Genomic DNA, 21343 nt, shown 5'->3' on the forward strand with positions numbered 1-21343 from the left:
AATTGTAACAAAAATAAAAATATAATTTGAATAAACATAATGAATGTACGTTATATAAAATTAAAACATATTACTATTCAATAACCAAAATATTTTAATTTATTAATTCCTATAATGTAACATTCTCCTTCTTCTAAAAAACCTTCCCAATATCATCTAAGAAGTCATGGAGAGTTTGTTGTCCAAATGGTTTATCGTTTTGATCATCAAAATGTTTAGTCCAAAAGTCATTATATCGTTGGCTTGTCCAAATCGTTTATTATATTTGTACGTAGGTTTGTTTAAATCGTAAGCTTGTTATCCATATCTTATGTTGTCCTTACAAATCGGGAATTTGTCATATATCTTACTTGTCATACTCAGTTGTTATTATTATCATTTTTCAAAATCGTTATTATCAGTAAGTTGCGAATAATAAGAAATAATAGTTCATCAAGATATAAAAATAAATGACGAATGATAAATCAATAAGATTGTTATATAATATTTTTAGCGTTTTAATTTTTAGCGTTATAATAACTTAATTTTTTCGCGTTTGGGTCTCCAATTTATTTTTTCGCGTTTTAGTGTTAAATTTATTATATTTATAAATTAATATTTTCAATCCTGAGGTTTAAATATGCAAATAAAATATCACGCACATTTCCCTCTCTTAAAAAAAATTTAAATTTCACACAATATTTTTCTAAAATGATGATGTTTAGTTTTTACATAACATTTGTCCAAGGCTTTAAATTTCAAAAACTTTTTATCACTTAAATTTATAATTTTCTAATATGCATTATTATATTTTTTTATTTAATCATATGATTTTTATCTATTAAATCTATTAATTCATATGTTTCAATTCAATTACATTTTGATAAATCATATTTCTTGTTTAGGATTTTTAATGGTTTAACTTTGTAACATTTTTAATTAAGAATTCATCTTTAGGTAATTCAGTTAATTTACACAATTGGTCATAATTCAAGAAATCAAAAATATCAATAGGCATTTCACTAAGAAATTCATCAAGCAAATAATTTTTTAAAGCATTTTATCATCTTTGGTCATAATTCAAGACAAAAATATCAATAGGCATTTCACTAAGAAATTCAAAATATCAATTGGCATTTCACTAAGAAATTCAAAATATCAATAAGCATTTCACTAAGAAATTTAACTGTTAATTCATTATTATGTAAATATTTTTTAAGGCTTTTTATGTATTCAAATATGTCTATTATGATTGATTTACATTTAAGTTATTTTAATAAGTAAATTTACAACTTGCCTTTATCTCGGCATAAAATTTTAATTTATAATAACTTTTCTTCTTACGTGGATTTAGAATTATTAGTAAATCATCACTGGTCTCACTATATAGAATTCATAGCCTATCACTCAACTTCCAATCAGTTCTTTCTAGGTTGTCACATTAGGTTAGGTGCTGGTTATCATATTCCAGTCCAACATCCAGAGCCAGGACACATGAAGAAAGAAGCTTTTTGCATGAAAGAACGTGCTAAGGTATGATTCTTGGTCATCTTAATAAATTAGGTAGTCATCTCAATAGATTAGGCATTGGTCATGTCAATAGATTAGGTAGTCATCTCAATAGATTAGGTAGTCATCTCAATAGATTAGGTAGTCATCTCAATAGATTAGGTAGTCATCTCAATAATTAGGTAGTCATCTCAATAGGTAGTCATCTCAATAGGTAGTCATCTCAATAGGTAGTCATCTCAATAGGTAGTCATCTCAATAGGTTAAGTGGTCATCTCAATAGATTTGGCATTGATCATGTCAATAGATTAGGTAGTCATCTCAATAGATTAGGCAGTCATATCAATAGATTAGGTAGTCATCTCATTCTAGTCCACCACCCAGAGCCAGAGCACCATGAAAAGAAAGAGAGATGAGCTTAATTTTATTTAATATAACTAACTTTTACAGAATAATAACAACCTATATATATATTTTTATAAACTAAAATTAGAATACAATATTAAAAAGGTTAATATATAAAAATAAAATTGTAACAAAAATAAAAATATAATTTGAATAAACATAATGAATGTACGTTATATAAATTAAAACATATTACTATTCAATAACCAAAATATTTTAATTTATTAATTCCTATAATGTAACAAAATTTAATGTATATTAGTTAACTTCTATGTTCCTTCAAAATTAGTTCATATAAACAAAATACTTTACAATACTCTAATTTGCGCCATTATATGAATGTATAAAAAATAAATTCTGATATATTAACAAATTATAATTCTGATAACAAATTACGTGATATACGTGATATATAGCGCTTTTGCCCTCTAACGTTGAAGATTCAACAGAGCTACGCTAGGTTTTCCTCATTTCCATCTAATTGGAACAATTTAATTTGGGTATAAAAATAAAAATATGAGGAGCCCTCCACACGTTTGTGGGCAAGCCGCACGTACTTGTAGGCACAACATTTCGAAAAATGTTGCTTAAACCTCTATAGGCTTTAATTTAGAAGGAGTGGGACAAAGAAAAAGCCTATACTTGAGAACTACAGTATAATTTAATTATTTTAAAGGTGGGTGATGACTGATTTTAAGCTTAATTTCTTTAATGTAAGTTATATCTGTAAATAAATATGATTAAAATAAAATAATATTTACCACCGGACGAACCGAACCCCATTTTTTTTTACTTTGATACTGATAACAAATTTAATCCGGAGTTGTAATTTAGCTATGTCAAATATCTGTCATATCTGACATTCAATTTTCTAATTTTAGTAATTTAAAAAATTTCAAAATTCCATATGATTATTTCTCACGTTTTCTGAAAATCTTAATGATCATGCTTAATCAAGATTATGATATTCCTTCTGAGTTATTAGCCAAAATAGACTCGGTAAAATTTAGAAAGTCAAAATATATCTTATATAACATAGATATTACCAAGCGAAGATCCATTAGACTCAATAAGTTTCAATGAAGTGGATTATATTAATCAATTATTTCCAACTGAACAATCTTTAGGTAATATCGATGAAATAATTGCAAAGTTTGAAGAAAATATAAAGTAACACAAATAAATTATATGTTTATACGTTTTTTTAAAGAATCTTGGACAATGAAATACGCCATAGCCTTCATGAACAAATGAATACCGAGGTTGAAGGTTTGAAAACGTTAGAAAAAGCTAAGAGCTACATAAAAGATCTCTCTTCCCAGATAATTGATATAAAATCTAAAGCAGAGACATCTGAAAATATGGTTTTTTTAGATTTTTATACTAACACAAATTTTAATTATATAAATAAATTTATTGATAAGATGCATGCTCATTAAAAAATCTTAATTTTTTTTTGTTTTTTGTGGAGGTGCTTGTTTTAACTCAAATTTGAGTTCATGGCATTTTTTAAACTTTGGCTTGAAATACTTTATACAATATAGTTTCAAAATATAGAAATGCTCCATTTTTAATATATATTTTTTATAAAAAAAGCCCATTTAAATAATATAAATTTGGAGATTTGCCAAATACACTTCATAATATTTATGAATGTGTGGTATTTCAACCTGACTGTAGTAATTTAAGAAATTCCAACTATCACTAAAAAAAAAAGTTTTCATTTTAATCAAACATAAAATCCCAACTTCACACTACGTCTTTTGGCAGACCTATATAACTTGCATGTCAGATATTATGCTGCATATATACTTAAATATATTACATAAACTTATGTTTATTAAATATTAAATTCTATCAAGGTCAATGAAATCACTCAAGATATACGACAACTAGATCAGGCCAAACAAAATTTGACCCTCTCCATTACTACCTTAAATCATCTTCACATGTTAGTTGGAGGTGTAGAATCTTTAGAGTAATTTAAACAAATAAATAAATATCTATTGCAGTATATGAGAACCTCATTATTTATTTTCAGCGGGGAAATAAAAATATTTTTTTTAGTTTGACATTATAGCAAAATTATAATTTACCTGGGTTTGATTTGAAAGCTAGTGGAAAGTGGCTTAATAGTCTTTTACTAGTACACGTTGTTATCAGCCAGTTTATGTGTGGCTCACTCATTGGGAGAATTTATAGTTATGAAATTGGAATTTGGTCAAATTTTTTTTTAATCAATTAAATCCTTTTAAAGAATTGGGACGTTTGAATCAGTCTGACAAATCAACGAGTATATTTTTATATTTTCTAATATTTATGGTCCCTCCCTTTAAGATTATCTTATATGTGGAATGGTGTATCATAATTTGAAATACTTTAGAATAACGAGGGAAAACAAAATTATTAAAATTATTTTAAGGAAGCTAATACCGCAAAGGAAATACGGCGAAATTAGCAATTTGTTCCAAGGCTTGTTAAACGTGCTTGACAATTTCCAGGGATGCACTGATATACCTCAAATTAAAGAAATGGCCAATAAGTTTATTTCGAATTTATTTATTTATTTTTATTAAAAAAAATAAAAAAAATATCACTTATCATGAAGTTTTGTTATTTATTTTTTCTTCTTCTTTACATAGCCCGTAATTCACGGCTATCGCGAATTTGGGACTGGTTTATAAAAAATCAAAGTAAAGTTAATATATTTTTATCATATTTTGTATACCTCGCCGCTAATTCGTGGTAGCTGTGAATGCAGGGTTTAGCAGTTTCAAAAGTAAGAGTGAGAGTCAGTTATCAAGGGATTGGTTAAAATCTATTTTTTAAAAAATAGCTCTTAAATTATTTGTAGAGTTTTAAAGAATTAAATTTTTGCAATGTTAAATGTCCGACAATTTGGAGCAAACCATATGACGTTAAATTTTAGATGTAGCACTGTAAAGGCAAATTTTTAAAAAATTTGTTTTTAATTAAGGGGTCCCTACCTTGGTTCGGATCATATGTCTACCTCTTAACATAAAAAATATTTTGGAAGAGTTTGGCAGGACACCCATAATTATAAAAGTCGGGAATATATATTCTTTTAAAATAAATATATATATTACACTCTTGGTCATCTGAATTTTCCTATTTATCTGGCCTTTGAAAAGACCCACGGATGTTAAATCACCAATTCGGCCCTCTTAATGATATTTTATAAAACTAATAATTTTTTATTAAATAATTATTTACATCATTATAAAATTTAAAATGCAATTCATAAATGTGTTCCCAAAAAGGAACTTTAATTATATTTAAAAAATTTCTATCTGTTTTTGTCGTATAAGTTATAAATTTTTAGCTTCGTTTATAAAACGCCGGATTTTTGTTCCTAGATTTTTTAAAATTTATAGATTAATGGCAAAAAATGGTATTTTGCGGAAGCCACTGGTGGAATTAATTGGAAGTTTTTATTTTTGTATTTGTCGATGTTTTTTGTTTCCTTGTGTTAGTGGATTGATATTTACGTTAGAGGGATTGTAAATAGATATGCCTCTTAGGTCTATAATATGAACACGATTATTAATATTGCAACTTTCCATAAATTCATATCATATAAATATACAGTGTATTTTGTTTAGGGTACAATCTTTGCGAAAAACGGTTGGTCAACAAATATTCGACGATTTCAAGAATAGCATGACTGGCCATGGGCCTCGCGTAAATTTAAAAATTTATTATATTAAATTTCTAACTATGTTTACCTAAAATGGAATTATTTTTAAATATTATAATTTAAAATATCTAAAATTTTACATCCACAACATGGAAGATTTTAGTCTAAAAAATATTTTAATCTTTCTCCTTATCTCTTCAAATTGCCTAAGAAAACATATGGCAACTTTTAATAGTATAAAAGATAGAAATAATGATTTTTTTTAAAAAAAATTGCTAAATTTTGACTCGATATCTGGTATAATGAGTCAATCACCCTTTTTATGGATTTTTCTTGTTAATATAAGATATTTGTTGAGAATTAAATATATATGACAAATCGAATTAGAACATACATATAGATAATTAGCGTGTCATCCTATTAAATTTAAAAAAAATAACCTAATAACCAGGTCCTTAACACGACTCATGAGTTGTACGACGCCGTTAGGGTCATCGATATCATGGACTCTAGTTTAAAGTAAATGTTTATATATATAATATTGTTTCGATTAAGTGAAAGTCAACAGTTTGGTCTGTCAGTTTTAACCTACACCCAACCTCTACAATGTTTTTTTTAGGACTGTTATTCTTTTTAACTTACACGTAATATTCAATATAATATATACTTTCTCTATATATAACCTTTATTAGAAAAGAATTTTTGGATTGGTTCATCAATTTACAACTGGCCGAGTACAACGTACTTTTTCAAGAAACTCAAGATGTAAACTAAACTGTGATTTGATTACTCTTGTATTCTCTCCTTTTTGGGGATTTTTTTTTGGCTAGTGATCAAAAACAATTGGGTCACCATATATCAATTTATTAAACAAAAAACGGAAGATAAGTAGAACAACGAAAGAAACAAGCTTAAATATTATTTTAAGCCATAGTTTTACGCATTATAAATATTTTTAAATTATTAGTAATTTCTATATTTCATAAAGATTTTAATGGTAGAAATAGATTTAAATAGGTGCATAAAAGACACGTCTGTTTTTTCTCCTAAAAAACTTATCTTATTCAGAGGTTAATAATAGTCACTACCAAGTCAACGTATTGCAATTTCTAAATACCAACCAAATTTGCTAAATACCGACCAAAATTTATTAAAATGTAATAAGACCCTTAATATTATATATTATAATGGAATCACATGGTCGAGTCCGGCCTCCTATATATCATCCCCCCCCCAGGGGTTCATTGCTGGGATTTGAACCCACAACCATCGGATTGGTAGGCGACGCTCTTGCCCACTAGGTCATAGAGGCTTTCCAAAAATCACGATTTTTCAAATAGATATTATAAATAAATTTGTTAGTGCCTCTCCAAATGAAAAATAAACTATACAAATTTGATTGGTATTAGCCTTAAGGTAGTGACTATCATTAACCAATATCTGACCTTCTTAACCCTGACTTCTTCCAAGTAATTTGTTTAAGAAAAAAAACTCCCACACTGGAACACGATATCTTTCATATTTCTAACCGTTGTGCCATAGCTGCCATTCAAAAAAAAACTACGATTTTTTTGTGTAAAAACATGTTATCAATCAGCCTGAGAAATTTCTAAAAAAAGAGATATATTATTCTAGGCCGTTCCATATTTGATCATTAGTCTTTTTTTCCTACTCCCACTATATTCCCATTTCAAACAAACAAACAAATGCGCAGGAAGGTTGGCTCGATAAAGTCGATAAAAGATTCACGTGGTTCAAGCGATACGGGAACGATTTTACTCAAAAATATTACGGCGTTTTTCCGGATAACTGGCACATTTTGAGCAAGATCGCTCTTCATTTTTGCCAGATAACCAGGTTACATTATTTTACAATAAATAATTTTCACGCCATGGTTCTGCTTTATAATATTTCATAATTTTTTTAAATTTATTTTTGGACAAAATTAACGTATGAGAAAGGAGAAAAAAAAGGAAGGTAATGGAAAGTAATTACGAGTAGAAATACAAAGAAAGAAAGAAATGAATGAATGAAAAAAGTAAAGAGAAAAAAATGAATTAAAAATGTTGTTATGATAAATATTGTAGACCAGCAGGACCGGGTACACGGGCCGGGCCGTATTTCAATTTTTTTTAAGTATACCTGGGCCAGGCCTAAAGAATTTTTTTTTAAAAGATATCCGTACACCGGGCTATATTTTAAAACCAAATATTTTATATTGTCATTATCAGCTATAAAAATTATAAATAAATATATATTTTAAAAAAATCCGTACCTCAACAGGTATCATAAATGTTTAATAATTTGATTGACATGCTTGGCCAAATGTAATTATTTGATTTCTTGAAACTTTTCATTTTAAGTTTAAAAAATAGATTTGTGATAGTCAGATAAGCAAGAATGGGAAAAAATTAGCTTGATCAAAAGGCAAGGCAAATTTTTTCGTGGTAACTGTTAAACCACAAATACAATTTTGATGAAGAGAGGTAGTGGGGGGTGGAGTGGTAAGCGGAAAATAATTCCCCAGAAGAAAAATTCCCTAATAATAATTCTTTGAAAATAATTCCCTGGAATTGATTTTCTTAAAAATTGTAAACATTTTTATTCTGAAGATTTTTATTTCGTAAATATATTTTATAGGGAATTTTTTCTCCTATGTTATTAATTTTGTAATATCTTAATAAACGGGGATTTTTTTTGATGGGAAATATTTCCTAAATTCAGGAGGAGAACGGTTATTTGACATCGCGAAAAATGATTTTGAAAGAAAATTATTTAGCGAAATGCGAAAATATATTTTTTTTTCTATAAAAAAAAAATAAGGAATCATTTGACCAAAGCTATGAGCCAAAGGTATTCGGAAATCGACGTAAAGCTCATACTTTTCGCTATTCAGAAAACCCAGGTTTTCGAAAATCTCTTGGCCGAAAAATTTGACACGGGCGATATGGAAGAAGATGAAGTTTTTATATTTAATTTTTGATATTTCTTCACACAACCCCCCTTCCCCACCCTCTAACCCCATCCAATTTTTTTTTTTTTTAAATCCTATTATTTCTGAAAATTTTCTTTTATAATACATTTTTTTTATATGGGACTTATTGTTGAATCGCAATGTTTGATTCGCCATAAATTTTCATGTTAAAGTTAACCTTTGAGTTGGGATTTTTTTTTATTATCTCGTTCTTTCTTTTCTGGAATGATATATCGCAACATAGATTTTGATTTTGCTAAAATAATTAGCTTGTATTATTTTGAAGGAAATTAATATAGATGGTAGAGATGCCAAAAATCCGTTCAATGAACCAGATATTTCTAGTTCCATTTCTGCTATCACGAGAAAGCCGCACACGCCTCACGCTATCTCTCCCAAATCATCGTTAACCCCGGTGGCAGGTAACGAAGATAAGGAACATAAATTGCTCAAGGTAAATTTTCAAAAAAAAACATTGTAGGGCGGATTTAGCCCGCCCACCCAGTCTCCGGATGGGCCTGCAGGCGAGCTAAAATATGTTGCGGGTGAATTTTGGCATTTCTATTAAAAATTATTTTTTTAAAAAAATTTCATAATATTGCATATTTTATAGGTTTAATTAAAAATACATGAAAATATAAATAAAGAGCCAACTCAACCATTAAAATAATTTTTAACCAGCAGGCAGGAGGGTTAAACAAAATTTTGAGATAAACAGGCAGGCCGGTGGGTTTGTAAAAATTATGAGGGGGTGGCCGGACTTCTTACCTCTAGTATCTCCTGATTCGCATAACTTTTTCAATAATTGGGGCTTATATTTTATCTTGTTTATAAAAACGGTAGAGGGTACTAATCAAAACAATACTTTTATGACCCTGATAAAATTTCTACAAAAAAGGGAGTTAGAAAACCAGGGTTTTATACCTCGACCAAAGGCCTTTAAAAAAACTTTACGGTCCCAAGTAGTGTTGTTAAACGGCTCAATTTAATCCCGTTTTGAATCAAGATTTTCGCCAAAATAATATTACGTAATCCTTGACATTTCCTTAAATATGTCTAAACCTTTCTACCATCTATAAGCAAGAATGTCTAAGTTTGCATAATTATTTTGGATGAAATATTTGGTTTACTCATTTTATAAGAATCGAGCCGTTTAACAACACTAGCCTCCAGATTCATAAGCAATTAAACAAAAAAAATTTTAAACACTCAATTAAGCCTCTAAAATGAAATCGCAACATTTTGAAACAATAATTATACATAAAAATTGTTTATCCTTTTTACTAAAACTTGTTCGGGTCCCTGGAAATTTTAAATGGGATCCTCTATTCTAGAGATTTTAATTGGCCTGTAGTTCCTAGATGTCTCAAGTTTTGTATTCAGTTCCAACCTGGTTAAAACTATTACTTATTAATGCAGCGGTAAGTATTACCCAGGATAAAATAATTTTTTAAAATTCTTTTTAATTCTAATTTATTTTCTTCAAAAATGATTAAAAATAATAATTATGCATTTTATACGCCATGTACTGTTAAACGCCAATTCAAATTAATATTTTTTAGCCAAAATATTGTTACGCGGATAACGAGATTTCGTTAATAGATGTCCAAACTTTTCTGTCATCTATAAGCAAAATCTCTAAGGTGCAGAAATCACGCCGTTTAACAACACTAATGCCATATTTGCGGATAAAATGGTCACGAAAAGCTTATATATATACATGTTTTTTAAAAAAAAACAATTTTTATAGAAGAAATCTCCTTATATTGGGGCTATATCGAAATGTTTCGAGGATCATTTGGACATATTTATCAAAGCACAAGATAGGTATACCCTATATAAATTATTTTATAATAACATCATTAACGCATATATTTTTTTTCCTTAAGGTTTTTAATATAATGTTTTTAAATGAATTTTGCCAGATTTTTAAAATACCCTTTAAAATGCAGGGTCGGGAAATACCAAATTTTGAACAAAAATATTATTCGATTTTTTCCTTCTTGGCTTTATACAATTTTGTTATATTTGCTTTTTAAAAAATTTTTTTTTTATACCTTTTATATTTATTACATTTTTTGAAATAATTATCATTTATTAGTTTTTTATAAAATAAGTATATAAAATTATAATTTTTTATATTATATTATTTATTAATTTATTATTATCAATGAACCTTAAAAAATATCTTTTAAAGATCGAATTTTAATTTTTTTATTTTTGAAAAAGGATTTGGGAATTTCATTCAAGAAAGAAGGAATGAAATAAATAAAGAATGTGAACCATTTTTAATGTAAAATTAAAATATTGGCCTAAATGATTTTTTCTAATTCGCGAATGTTTTATTATTCATAAAAGTTTTACGCATTGTAAAAATTTGTTTTATCATTAAAATCGATAAAATTTTACAGGAAAAATATAAAATATAGAATCAAACATTTTGAATTTTTTTATTGCAGAATTTAACAAATTTTTTTCAAAATTTAAAGGAAGATTCTGGACATATTTAGTATATCTCTCAAAACTCACGAAAGTTTTGCATTTTTTAAAGCTTTTGAGTATTTTTTTTATATATTTAGGACACAGCCTATAAAAGATATATTACAAAAATAATTGGGGTATGGAAACTTTGATCAAAAAATTTGAGCTTAAGCATTCTCAAAAAAAATCTTCATAGATCTATGTTTTTTTTTTATTTTTGAACAAAAGTTAAATTCTTGTTAACTGTTTTAAAATAACTGTTTTAAAAAAAATTTTTTTTTAAATATAATCCTATTTTAGAAACCTTAAGGATATGTTAGATCGCTTTACTCGAGACACTAAAGCTCTTATAAACGAATTGAATGCCACAAACTCCAGCAATGGAAATCCTTTCAACGCCGAAAGCGATAGTATAATACATTTTAAAGAAAAATATTACAATAAATTTTTCCATTGAATCAAGGAATTGCTTTAAATTTTCTTTTATAATAGGCTATGAGGCCCTTATTGTGCCTGATTTTTTTTGGGGGGTCCTTTTCGGTTTAAACAAAAATTAGATTTTTTACAGCTGACTCATAGACTGGCATAAGATTCTGAAGTATTCCAATTCGATTTCGGGCTAGTCGAACTCAGTTCATGTAAGGGAACACTTATTGTAAAATGTAAACCAATAAATTGGAAAAGTTTGGGGGAAAAAACAACACATTAAACGAAGTGTCATCTTATTTTTTTTATGTATTTATTTTCGATATCTATAGGCGCGCTAGACCCTTCTTCGACTGCTCAAAATTCTTTGAAGGAATCGATAGTACTGCCCAGCAGCGCTGACCTCTTCGTGTTTTACAAATCGTGCCTCATGCAGTGCGCTCAAATTAATGCTTCCAGGGCCATGCTAAACTTGGCCAACGATGTTTTCAAGATTTACCTTAAACAATACGGCAACCGAGTTTTGTTGGCTAACGTACCCAAGTAAGAAGTGTCCAATGGAGTATGTTTTAAAAATTCCGCTTTTTGGAAAGCGTTATAACCGAATGAATGGTGGAATATTATAAATCATGAGATTAATTTATAAAAAGGAAATAGGAAACGTGGATAAGGAAGGAAAGAAAATTAGGAATGCTTTAATAAAGGGTAGGATAGGAGAATTAATTTAATTATCTTTCTTTTTTATATGGAAATGATTATTTTTTTTAGTCATTAATTTATTCACCAAATAAATTTTTTAATTTTTGCAAGCAATCCTTCCTCCGCGTCTTCCGGAACCCTCTCAGCCACGGCCAGTAATTTACGAGAACTCGCTTCATTCCTCAAAGAAAATACCAACAAAACTTTGAGCCGATCCGAAATTACTCTCCTTTGCGTTTTCATTGGTACGGCCGAGTATTGTTGCGAAACTATTAAACAAGTTTTTCCCAATCACTTATTTTTTTATGCCACTATGCCGTTGATTTGATAAATTATTCGAGGCCCGTGAAGCCAAATTAGGGTTCAGACATTCAAAATTATTTGGTTGGGTATTTTGAGACCACAGACCAAACATAGACTACTTTATGGGCAACCCTTTGAACAGGGGTAATATGGACCGGAGGTGGGTTCATGTCCTTTTTAGGTTTCGATTTAAATTCCTGTTTTTAAAATTAGGGGAATACGGAGTAAGTTTCTTCGTGAGTGAGGAATAAAAAAAATTGGAGAAGGGACCCTGATCCGCCTTTAAATTATCGTCACAGTATACATACAGTTTATGACTGCGCATGCGCAAACATTAATTAAATATTTTATTTCGAGAAATTTATCGTCGAAAAAAATGAGATTTCATTGATAATTTCTCCTGATGCTTCTTCAATTCTAGTTTTTTTTTTACCGATTTCTTTAAATATGATATTTTTTTAAATTTTTTTATCATTTCGTTTTGTGGAAGCCTTATCCAAGGTCAATCAAACTTAAACCTTCATTCATAGTTACCCCGAATTTCGCGGCGAATTTTACAAAATACGCTGTATTTTTGTATTTTCCGTCTAGAATTCGCGCTAACTGTGAATTTAGGGTTATACCAGGTGCATATATTTATAAAACGAGAATATAATGATTTTAAGTTAATACAAAAGTAATACGACACTAGTCAAAAATAATGGCGTGTTGGAAAATATCTTAAGGAAACAGTTGACAGATTATTTTAATTTTAAAAAAAAAATTTAATTTTAACCAGGGATCCCGAATCGTTATAAAATTATAATGGTTACGTTTTGGTTACGGTTCTTAAGAATAGGTTCGGTTTAGCTAATTATAAAGGTTTATTACGGTTAGAATTTTTTTTTTATTGAAACAACACCATCTTCTAATTTATTTTTATTATAAGCATCTATGAATTATACATAAAAATAATATATAAGATTCAAAATAACTCATTTTTTAAATATATTATTTGAACGTATAAAGTAATATATTTTCTAATATAAATGGATTCCTTTTTGTTCGTTGTAACGATAATAACACAATTTTTTTCCCCGAAAAAGCCCTTTCTACAGAAACTTGTGTTGCGGGAACCCCCAGTACTATAAGAGCAAGTTTATACAATTCTGGATATTCAAATTATTTCCATTTCAAAAATATAAAAACTGAACCGAACCGTTTTTTATAAAGGTTCTTTTTAATCCTTCAAAAAATAATTATATCGGTTACGGTTATGGTTCAGATATTTATAACGGTTTATAATGGTTTAACGGTTCGTTACGGTTCTCTCCGAGTCCCTGATTTTAACTTAAAAAAAATTTGAATCAATTTAAAAAACAAACATATTGTCAAAAAAATGAATATTTTCTCATTCAAAATTAGTTTAAGTCTGTGTTTTAGATATCGAAAAATTTGATTTCGCAAAAAGAATAAAATCAGATTTTTAATTATAAATATTTTAAAAAAATGTCCAAAATATTTAGAAAATTTTAAATATGTTTAACATACGATTTCCTTAAAATTTTGAAACTTATGAAAAAAAATTTTGATATTATTTGAATCGAATATAAGAAAATAAAGATATATTAACTGTCGAATAATTTGTAATTATTCCTATAAACCCGATTCCTTTGACTCTATTTCCACAATAAATTATTTTTTAAAAAATTTTGATAATCTATTTTCGAATACAATTCGATTTTCCAATTCAATATTCGACGAATCACATCGAATACGAATAATGCAAATATTCGTTACGTATTTTTATAGAGTTGTAAAAATGCAGCCCTTGAACCTGCAAAATTAACAGCTGATTAAATATCCGCGATATTTAAAAAAAATATATATAAATTTTATCCTATTTATTTTATTTTTTTATATATAATAGTTAGAAACCAAGATGAAAGAAAAAATCGAACCTTCATTGGTCGACCAAGTTGATTTTAACGACGAAATCGATTTGTTTCAAGGGTATTTAACTTTAAATTTAAAACATTTTTAAAAGATTTTTTTTTCGAAGGAGGGAAGGAAAAATGACTAAAAAATGGAGGATGTTTAAGAAATCTCCCGCCCATATTTTAAAACTCGTATTCGTGTAACTAGTGATCAGCATCGGGCCGTCCGGCCCAACCCCGAATATTTTTAAAAATTATCCCGAACGAATTTATTTTTTTTGTTCTAAAAAAGCCTGCAAAATAAAAATGAAAAATTATCTGTCCGTCTTGCCAAGGCCGTATTTAAAATATATGTTGTTGTAATATGTAAATTTACTTCGAAATAAAATCGAGAGGTAAAGAAGTAATATTCAAATCGACTTGTTAAACAGAAAAACGAAACGAATTATTATATTATTTGAGTAAAGACGATGTAAATGAATAGGATATAAAAGTATATATATAATCGAGGATATTTTACTTGTTATTTTGCGAACTTAATTCTTAATCTGTCAATTTTAATTAATATTAATTTTATTTTGATCATGTTTTCACTTTATATTTAAGTATTTAATAAAGATTTAGTATCATATTTTAGTTCTAACGTTTCTTTATTTGACATATATGATAAATTTTAATATATGTTTCTTGCAAGAATTTTATAATATATCATTTTTAGGCCCGACCCGGCCCGTAATGAAAAAGCATGAGACCGGACGCAGCCCGAACCGAATTTTTTTTTAAAATAGTTTCGGTCCTTGATTTGTAGATCTCTATTTTCTAACATCTGTCAAGGTTATTTATCAATTTCGTTTTAGAGATTTTAAAGGTGAATAAAAGAAAAACTAATATTCTAAACTAAGCTTAAATTCTTCTTTTACTCTCAACCAATCGATGATTATTTATAAAACAAGTTGCTCATAATTCTTTTTGATCAATATACTAATTCTGTCGGAGTAATTTCGACTAGTCTAGTTTCCATAAATTCAATTCATAAAGCCTTTTTTTCTAACTTTACTTTTGGGAATATAATGTTTAGAAGAAACCTTTAAACATAAGTTCAAAGAATAAGTGTAGGATATGTGATATGTTTGGAAGTATTTATTGTTATTTTTTTTTACCGATTTGCAATAAAAAGGCTTTGTCTGGGATGACCTAAGATTTATGCTATTTTTTTTTTACATTTCATTAAAATTTTGATCAAAATCGTAATTAAATAAAGAACATATATAAATAAATATCATGGCTCTTTTATTTATTCTCTAGAAATATTTTGTTTAATCTGATTCAGAATCATTAGTACCTGTATCAATAGCCTGATTCAAGATTTGGAAGCTCAGTGTGAACCTTATCTAAATGCCATGTCCAAGGTTACTAATGTCTCGTTAATTGTTACTAAACTTTTAAATTTTTGCTAAAAAATAATATACATTTTGTTTCGTTTTTTTTTCTACTCCTTCCATATTAGACCAACTGGCTGAATTGTGAATCGGTTGGTGACCAATCTAAGTACGTTACCGGTATCGTAAATTGCTTCAAAATTAGTTTTCCGTTCATAAAATCTAACTTGACCAATTCTCGCAAATATTTCACCCAATTTTGTATACGATTCGTGAAGTTTGCCTTCTATATATATATATATTATAATTTTATATTTACTGCTTAATTATATTTCTAACTTACCACTTTTGTACAAAAATGATTTACGAATCAAAATCGTATCCTTATAAAGGAGCCCTCATGTATCCCCCCCCCTCCACTTTGCCATTTTAGAAATGATTGTTTTTATGTACTACTTAAATAAAATATAGTTTTTACGCTATATTAATAACCAGATATAAATTACTCTTGCAAAAAATGCGCATCTATGATAGTTACGCAACGGTATTATTATTATTTGATATTTTCGATATTCAACAGCAAGTTTTTGTTAAATAAGGATAATAACACTATTAAAAAATAATAATGTTAACTTGAACCGGAATGACAAATAAGCTAATTTTTATTTTATCAACGAAAAAAAAAACTATTACTCAACCTCATAAATTTTTTGAACTATTTTTTTTTGGTGTTATAAAAAAATAAGTTTTTAAAAGGAGAAATATTTTTGAATCAAATTTTTTACTTATAATAATAAAAGTTTTTTTTTTCAAACTCTGGTAAAAACTGACATTAACACCTATTATTAATAAATAAGTTGTACAAATATTCCATTAATTTAGAGTAATCTATTTCTGTATTGATTAGAGGGGGAAAAAATTTTTAAAAAAAATTACAATTAGCATCGTGTGTTAGAGAGAAGCAAGCCCCATAAGGACTGTCCCGCTCGCCCAAATATTCTCTCTTATTCGATCAAACTGGATTCAGGAAGAAACTCTTGCACTTTATGCTGGAACACCGATTTCGGGCAAAAATTTCTTAATTATTTTATTTTACCCAAAATTGCTTAATTATACTTCTTTATTTTCCTCTAACTCTTTAAAAAAAAAGTCCCGCTTAACCTGATAAATAATCGGTAACTGTCAATGAATTCTTATCACATTTATTACGTCCACAAATTTCGAAAATCATATAACTATTATATATCTTTTCTTACACATTAATTTCGGTAAAAAAAGGAACCTCCTAAATCTTGATGAAACCTTTGTTTCATCCATCCTTAGTTCTTCACAAATGTAAATAATCTTGAATTCATCCATCCATCCATTATCTTGCGCAATAATAAATTTCAAAATTTCAAAAGCACACCCTTTTAATTTTAAGTATTGTTACATTTAATTTTGCTTTAACATTTGAATATGCTATTTATTTATTTTTTTAAAAATATATATTCCCCTAAAATAATAAAAGTTCTTTCATTCCTAAATACCTGACCGCGCTTTACAAATGCAAACCTGTAGGTATGGTAGGAGCAGAACAACTATTGCTAGACACTCACAGCTTGAAAACCGTTTTGTTGGAACTCCCTTCCTTGGGTGCCTTCAATAGTAATAGTAGCAGTTTATCCGTTTCCAATTCGTATTCCAATTTTTCTAGCCTCAGCAATCAAGGTCAGGGGCAAAGTGGGATTAACGTTAAAAAACTGCCACCTGTTAGGTTCGCTATTATATAATGGCACTTTCAATTGATTGTTTAAATGGATTATAATAAAAATGGGCATTTTGTCATTCATAACATTTTTTTTAGAGTTATAGTGTCTATTGTCCTTTTTCAATGCTAGTTATACCTCGTCTAGCTCCACTAAATTAGGTAAGAATTTGGTAAACTAATTTATTCGTATGTCCAAGAAGCATTTAAAACGAAATTCTAATAAACTCATGTTTTTATTTAAAATATTATACTAATAACATATGATTCCCAAATTTAATCATGAAAATTAGTTACAAATGCAACTTGGACACTTTACGCTTAATAACATTAATACGAAATTTCACTCTAGCTTGGACGAGGTATAAGAATAGAAAAAATCACAAAAAAAGCTATATTAATTTATATACGTGCTATAAAATATATCCTATTAGACCATAGGGCATTGGTCCTTAGGTACATCTCAATTTTGAATTATTTACCTGGGGTAATTTTTTAAATTCGAAGGTTTAGGGAACACAATTTTATCCTTATGAAATATTTTTGTATTTTTTTTTAAATTTTATATTTTTTTAAAAAAAAAAATCTGTATAAAAATTTTAGTTTATAATGATATAAATTAAGAGTCGTTTAAAAAGTATCGCGACAAAGTTTTCCGAAAATAATAATGCATTAGAAAGCATCGTTGAATGCAAATCAGCTGGACCCGCCATTTTGGTAACCCATATAGTAATTGTTCTCATGTTAAAAACTACTATTAAATTGATAACTTGCTTCCTATGATCAGGCAATTCTTTAATAAAGTTTGCGTCAGACATAGGAATAAATCGACCTCTCGTTTAAAATTTTTAATAATGACGTGGGTAATTAAAATGGCGTCCTCAGCTGTCTTCATTATGTACACTTTTAATGAATACACCCTTCAGTCTAGGTATTATTTTATGTCATTAGCCTGAATACATTTCCGTCACATTTTTTTTTTTAATTTAGCAATCGATATTAAAATTAAGAAATTTTGAATTCCCATGAATTAACGCGATATGACATAAATGTTATTTTACATGGATGGTTTTGTAACAATTACAAATGTAAAAAAAATAAGGATCGTTAGTTTTCTAAAAGGAATTATGATGTTTTTTTTGGGGACATTAATATTCATAATTTTAACGCATTGTGTGAGAACAAATAACATGCTTGCCTTAATCTTCCAAGTCTTTTGCCTTTCATTATATATTAAAGTATTTTGGTCAAATTTAGTAAATAAAATTGTATCAAAAAAAAGTATTTATTTTAATTTTTTAATCAAATAGATTTATAAAGACAATTCTAATCTCAACCCCCCCCCCTTCTTCCTTCTACCTCCATTTTTCATTTACATAAAATAAATAATTACTAAATCAAAAGCTTCACCAAGATCGTTGTTAAGGGCATGACGAAGGCCGAAATGATACTGAAGGTAGTTATGACGCCTCATCAAGATTCGGTTCCGCTCTTTGTCGAAAACTGTCTCAAGCTTTTACCAGATTTGGAAGGTATCGAATTCCAAAAAATTCTGGATATCAAAGTAAAACTTTCTATATATTTTTTTGGTTAGATTTAGGTTATTTTCGAGAAAGGCGTGGATATTTTGTAAATTGGTCTTATTAGTTTTTTTAGTTTGAATCCCAGTTCTCCGAAACGGACAGAAAACTAGGGTCTATCAGACAGCTGGGCCGCTTACAAATTATAATGTCATTCGTATTGTATCTTATACTTGCTTAATTTCCTTTTCAACTTTCTTCTTAATTTGATCTATTACCATTCTAAATTCTACGATATGTCGAAAGACTTTTTTTAAAGTGATCATGTAAGAGACCTGGTTTGCCAAAATACTACCAAAATTATTCTAAATTACCTAAATTCTTGTAAATGACAGCCCATAAAATCATCAAAAATAAAAATTCGGTCCGGACTTTAAGAAATAAAAATCTGAGCATAAAATTTTGACCTTTGATATTCATTAAATATATAATAGTTAAATTATTATATTTCCATTAATTTTTTTTTATTCTCATTTTTCGTTCAATAATTTTTTATTATTACTACAAGTATGAATTAATTAAGTTAATAAAACACTTTGAAAAATTTTTTATTAATAACTAAGCAAATTAAATTTTTCTAATTTTTTTGGGTTTATATTAGGTAAAAACTTAGCCAGATAAAATATGATTTAAATTATTTATTAAGCTATATAATCTTTGCTACTAGCCTAATATATAATTCCTTTGAAATATCGTTATACTAATAAAAAAAATTTGGAAAATGTACATATATTTTATAAATATATTTTATAAATATATTTTTAAAGGGCATTAAAAGAAACGAGCAGTACGCTATAATAGACTGCTTTAGAGAACATAGAGCCAATTTTCAACAAAACGAAACAGAAAATAGTAATATTTTCATAATTAATTAAATATTCATTATCTAGATAAATATCATTACTTTTTTTTAAAAAAAAATTCTAAGTAAAATATATTATATACGCTTTTTATAATAATTCATAACAGAAATTAGCAATTCGAATTCAACCTCAAACGCCTCTTTACCGAAAGAAGAAACGCCATCATCTAATCAAGAAACGGTAATTAATGGTGGTAACAAAAACAGTAATAACATAGCCAGTACCGGGACGAAAGCGTTGACTTCTTCCCTCACGTCTGTAGCTAGCGCGAATGAATCAAATAAACCAAGTGGAAATTCGCTCAATTCGATGATTTTCTCCATATCTGATCCCAGAATTAAGAAAATTGAAAATTTAATCAAAAAGAAGATGTAAATAAAAATTGAAGGATGATTATGAATATTCCTTTAATCTTTTCGCGTCATTAATTAAAGATCATAACGGCTTGTAACCTGCATATTTAAGGCAAACGGATGTGATTATTATATTTAACAATATATCTTATATTTATTTATTGTGATTATCTTCAATTTTATTTATTTTTTAAAAAATTATTATGATTATGGGGTTATAGTTGTATCATTTAAATATATGTGTGTTCATTACTTTAGCATTACGATAAACAGGTTCATACTTTAATTATTATTATTTTTTTATTAGATATTTCTTATCACCACGCTTTTGATAAATACTATTTATAATTGTTCATAAAACAAATATTGCTAATATTTCTTTGTCAAATAGTTTTTTGTTAAACGGCAATTTATGTATGTTGTAAATTTTTTTTCTAAATAATGAGGATACTTGGCCTTATATTATGACAGGCATGTTCCAAAAAATAAGCCTAAATATGTAATATTATTTAATTTCACTTTATTTAATTAATGAATCTCTTGGAAATTTCCAAACAATTAATGATATTATTTGGATTTCTTAACCTTATCAGGTATGTCATAATGCTGTTAAGGCTAATTTTAAAATGCAGCTTGCTAAAGTTACAATTACTTTCCACAAAAAAAATATTGGCTTCCATTTCGCTGCTTTGTCAAAAAAAATAATAGCGCCATTTAGTTACTATTTTTTAATTGTATCGTTGATACCTAGTAGCTACTTTCAAAAAGTATGCTAAAATATCTCATTTCTTAGATTTTTAATAGTCATATGCTAAAATTTTAAATTAAATTGGGCTGTGTCGTTAAATATCGGATCGTTATCGATATTAAGCGTTTTCAAAAAAATATCTAATTGGACTGATATTTATTGAAAAACCGATCAAATATTTTTATCGTTTTTGGTTATTTTATGATTGTATATATAATCATATAATTTTTTTTTATAAAATAAACAATTTCTAATAAATTAATGAAAAGGAACTAAAATACTATTTATTTGTTGCAATGTTTTAAAAAAAATAGTTAAATTTT

At 27.6% G+C, this 21343-nt stretch overlaps 1 protein-coding gene across 2 annotated transcripts; it reads left to right on the plus strand.

Moving 5' to 3' along the window:
- The first annotated feature begins 2809 nt into the window (after positions 1–2809).
- LOC135927860 (vacuolar protein sorting-associated protein 53 homolog) lies at positions 2810–20511 on the plus strand. 2 transcript variants are annotated; one of them, XM_065464085.1, is made up of 23 exons: positions 2829–2892; positions 2933–2977; positions 3021–3063; positions 3104–3257; positions 3756–3871; positions 4316–4435; positions 5517–5595; positions 6003–6070; positions 6244–6316; positions 7266–7408; positions 8375–8513; positions 8812–8979; positions 10276–10352; positions 11307–11416; positions 11765–11975; positions 12243–12411; positions 14344–14426; positions 15681–15759; positions 15858–16006; positions 17240–17485; positions 18881–19040; positions 19824–19908; positions 20026–20511. In XM_065464085.1, the coding sequence occupies exons 4-23, from the start codon at positions 3144–3146 to the stop codon at positions 20292–20294; spliced, it is 2658 nt and encodes an 885-aa protein (XP_065320157.1). In that variant the 5' UTR covers positions 2829–2892; positions 2933–2977; positions 3021–3063; positions 3104–3143; the 3' UTR covers positions 20295–20511. The 2 variants fall into 2 exon arrangements, with proteins under 2 accessions (XP_065320156.1, XP_065320157.1); XM_065464084.1 differs by having other exon boundaries at positions 2810–2892; positions 2933–3063.
- Positions 20512–21343: the final 832 nt, after the last annotated feature.

The sequence above is a fragment of the Gordionus sp. m RMFG-2023 genome, chromosome 4 (assembly GCF_954871325.1).
Source record: "Gordionus sp. m RMFG-2023 chromosome 4, tfGorSpeb1-WG-v2, whole genome shotgun sequence".
Taxonomy (NCBI): domain Eukaryota; kingdom Metazoa; phylum Nematomorpha; class Gordioida; order Chordodea; family Parachordodidae; genus Gordionus; species Gordionus sp. m RMFG-2023.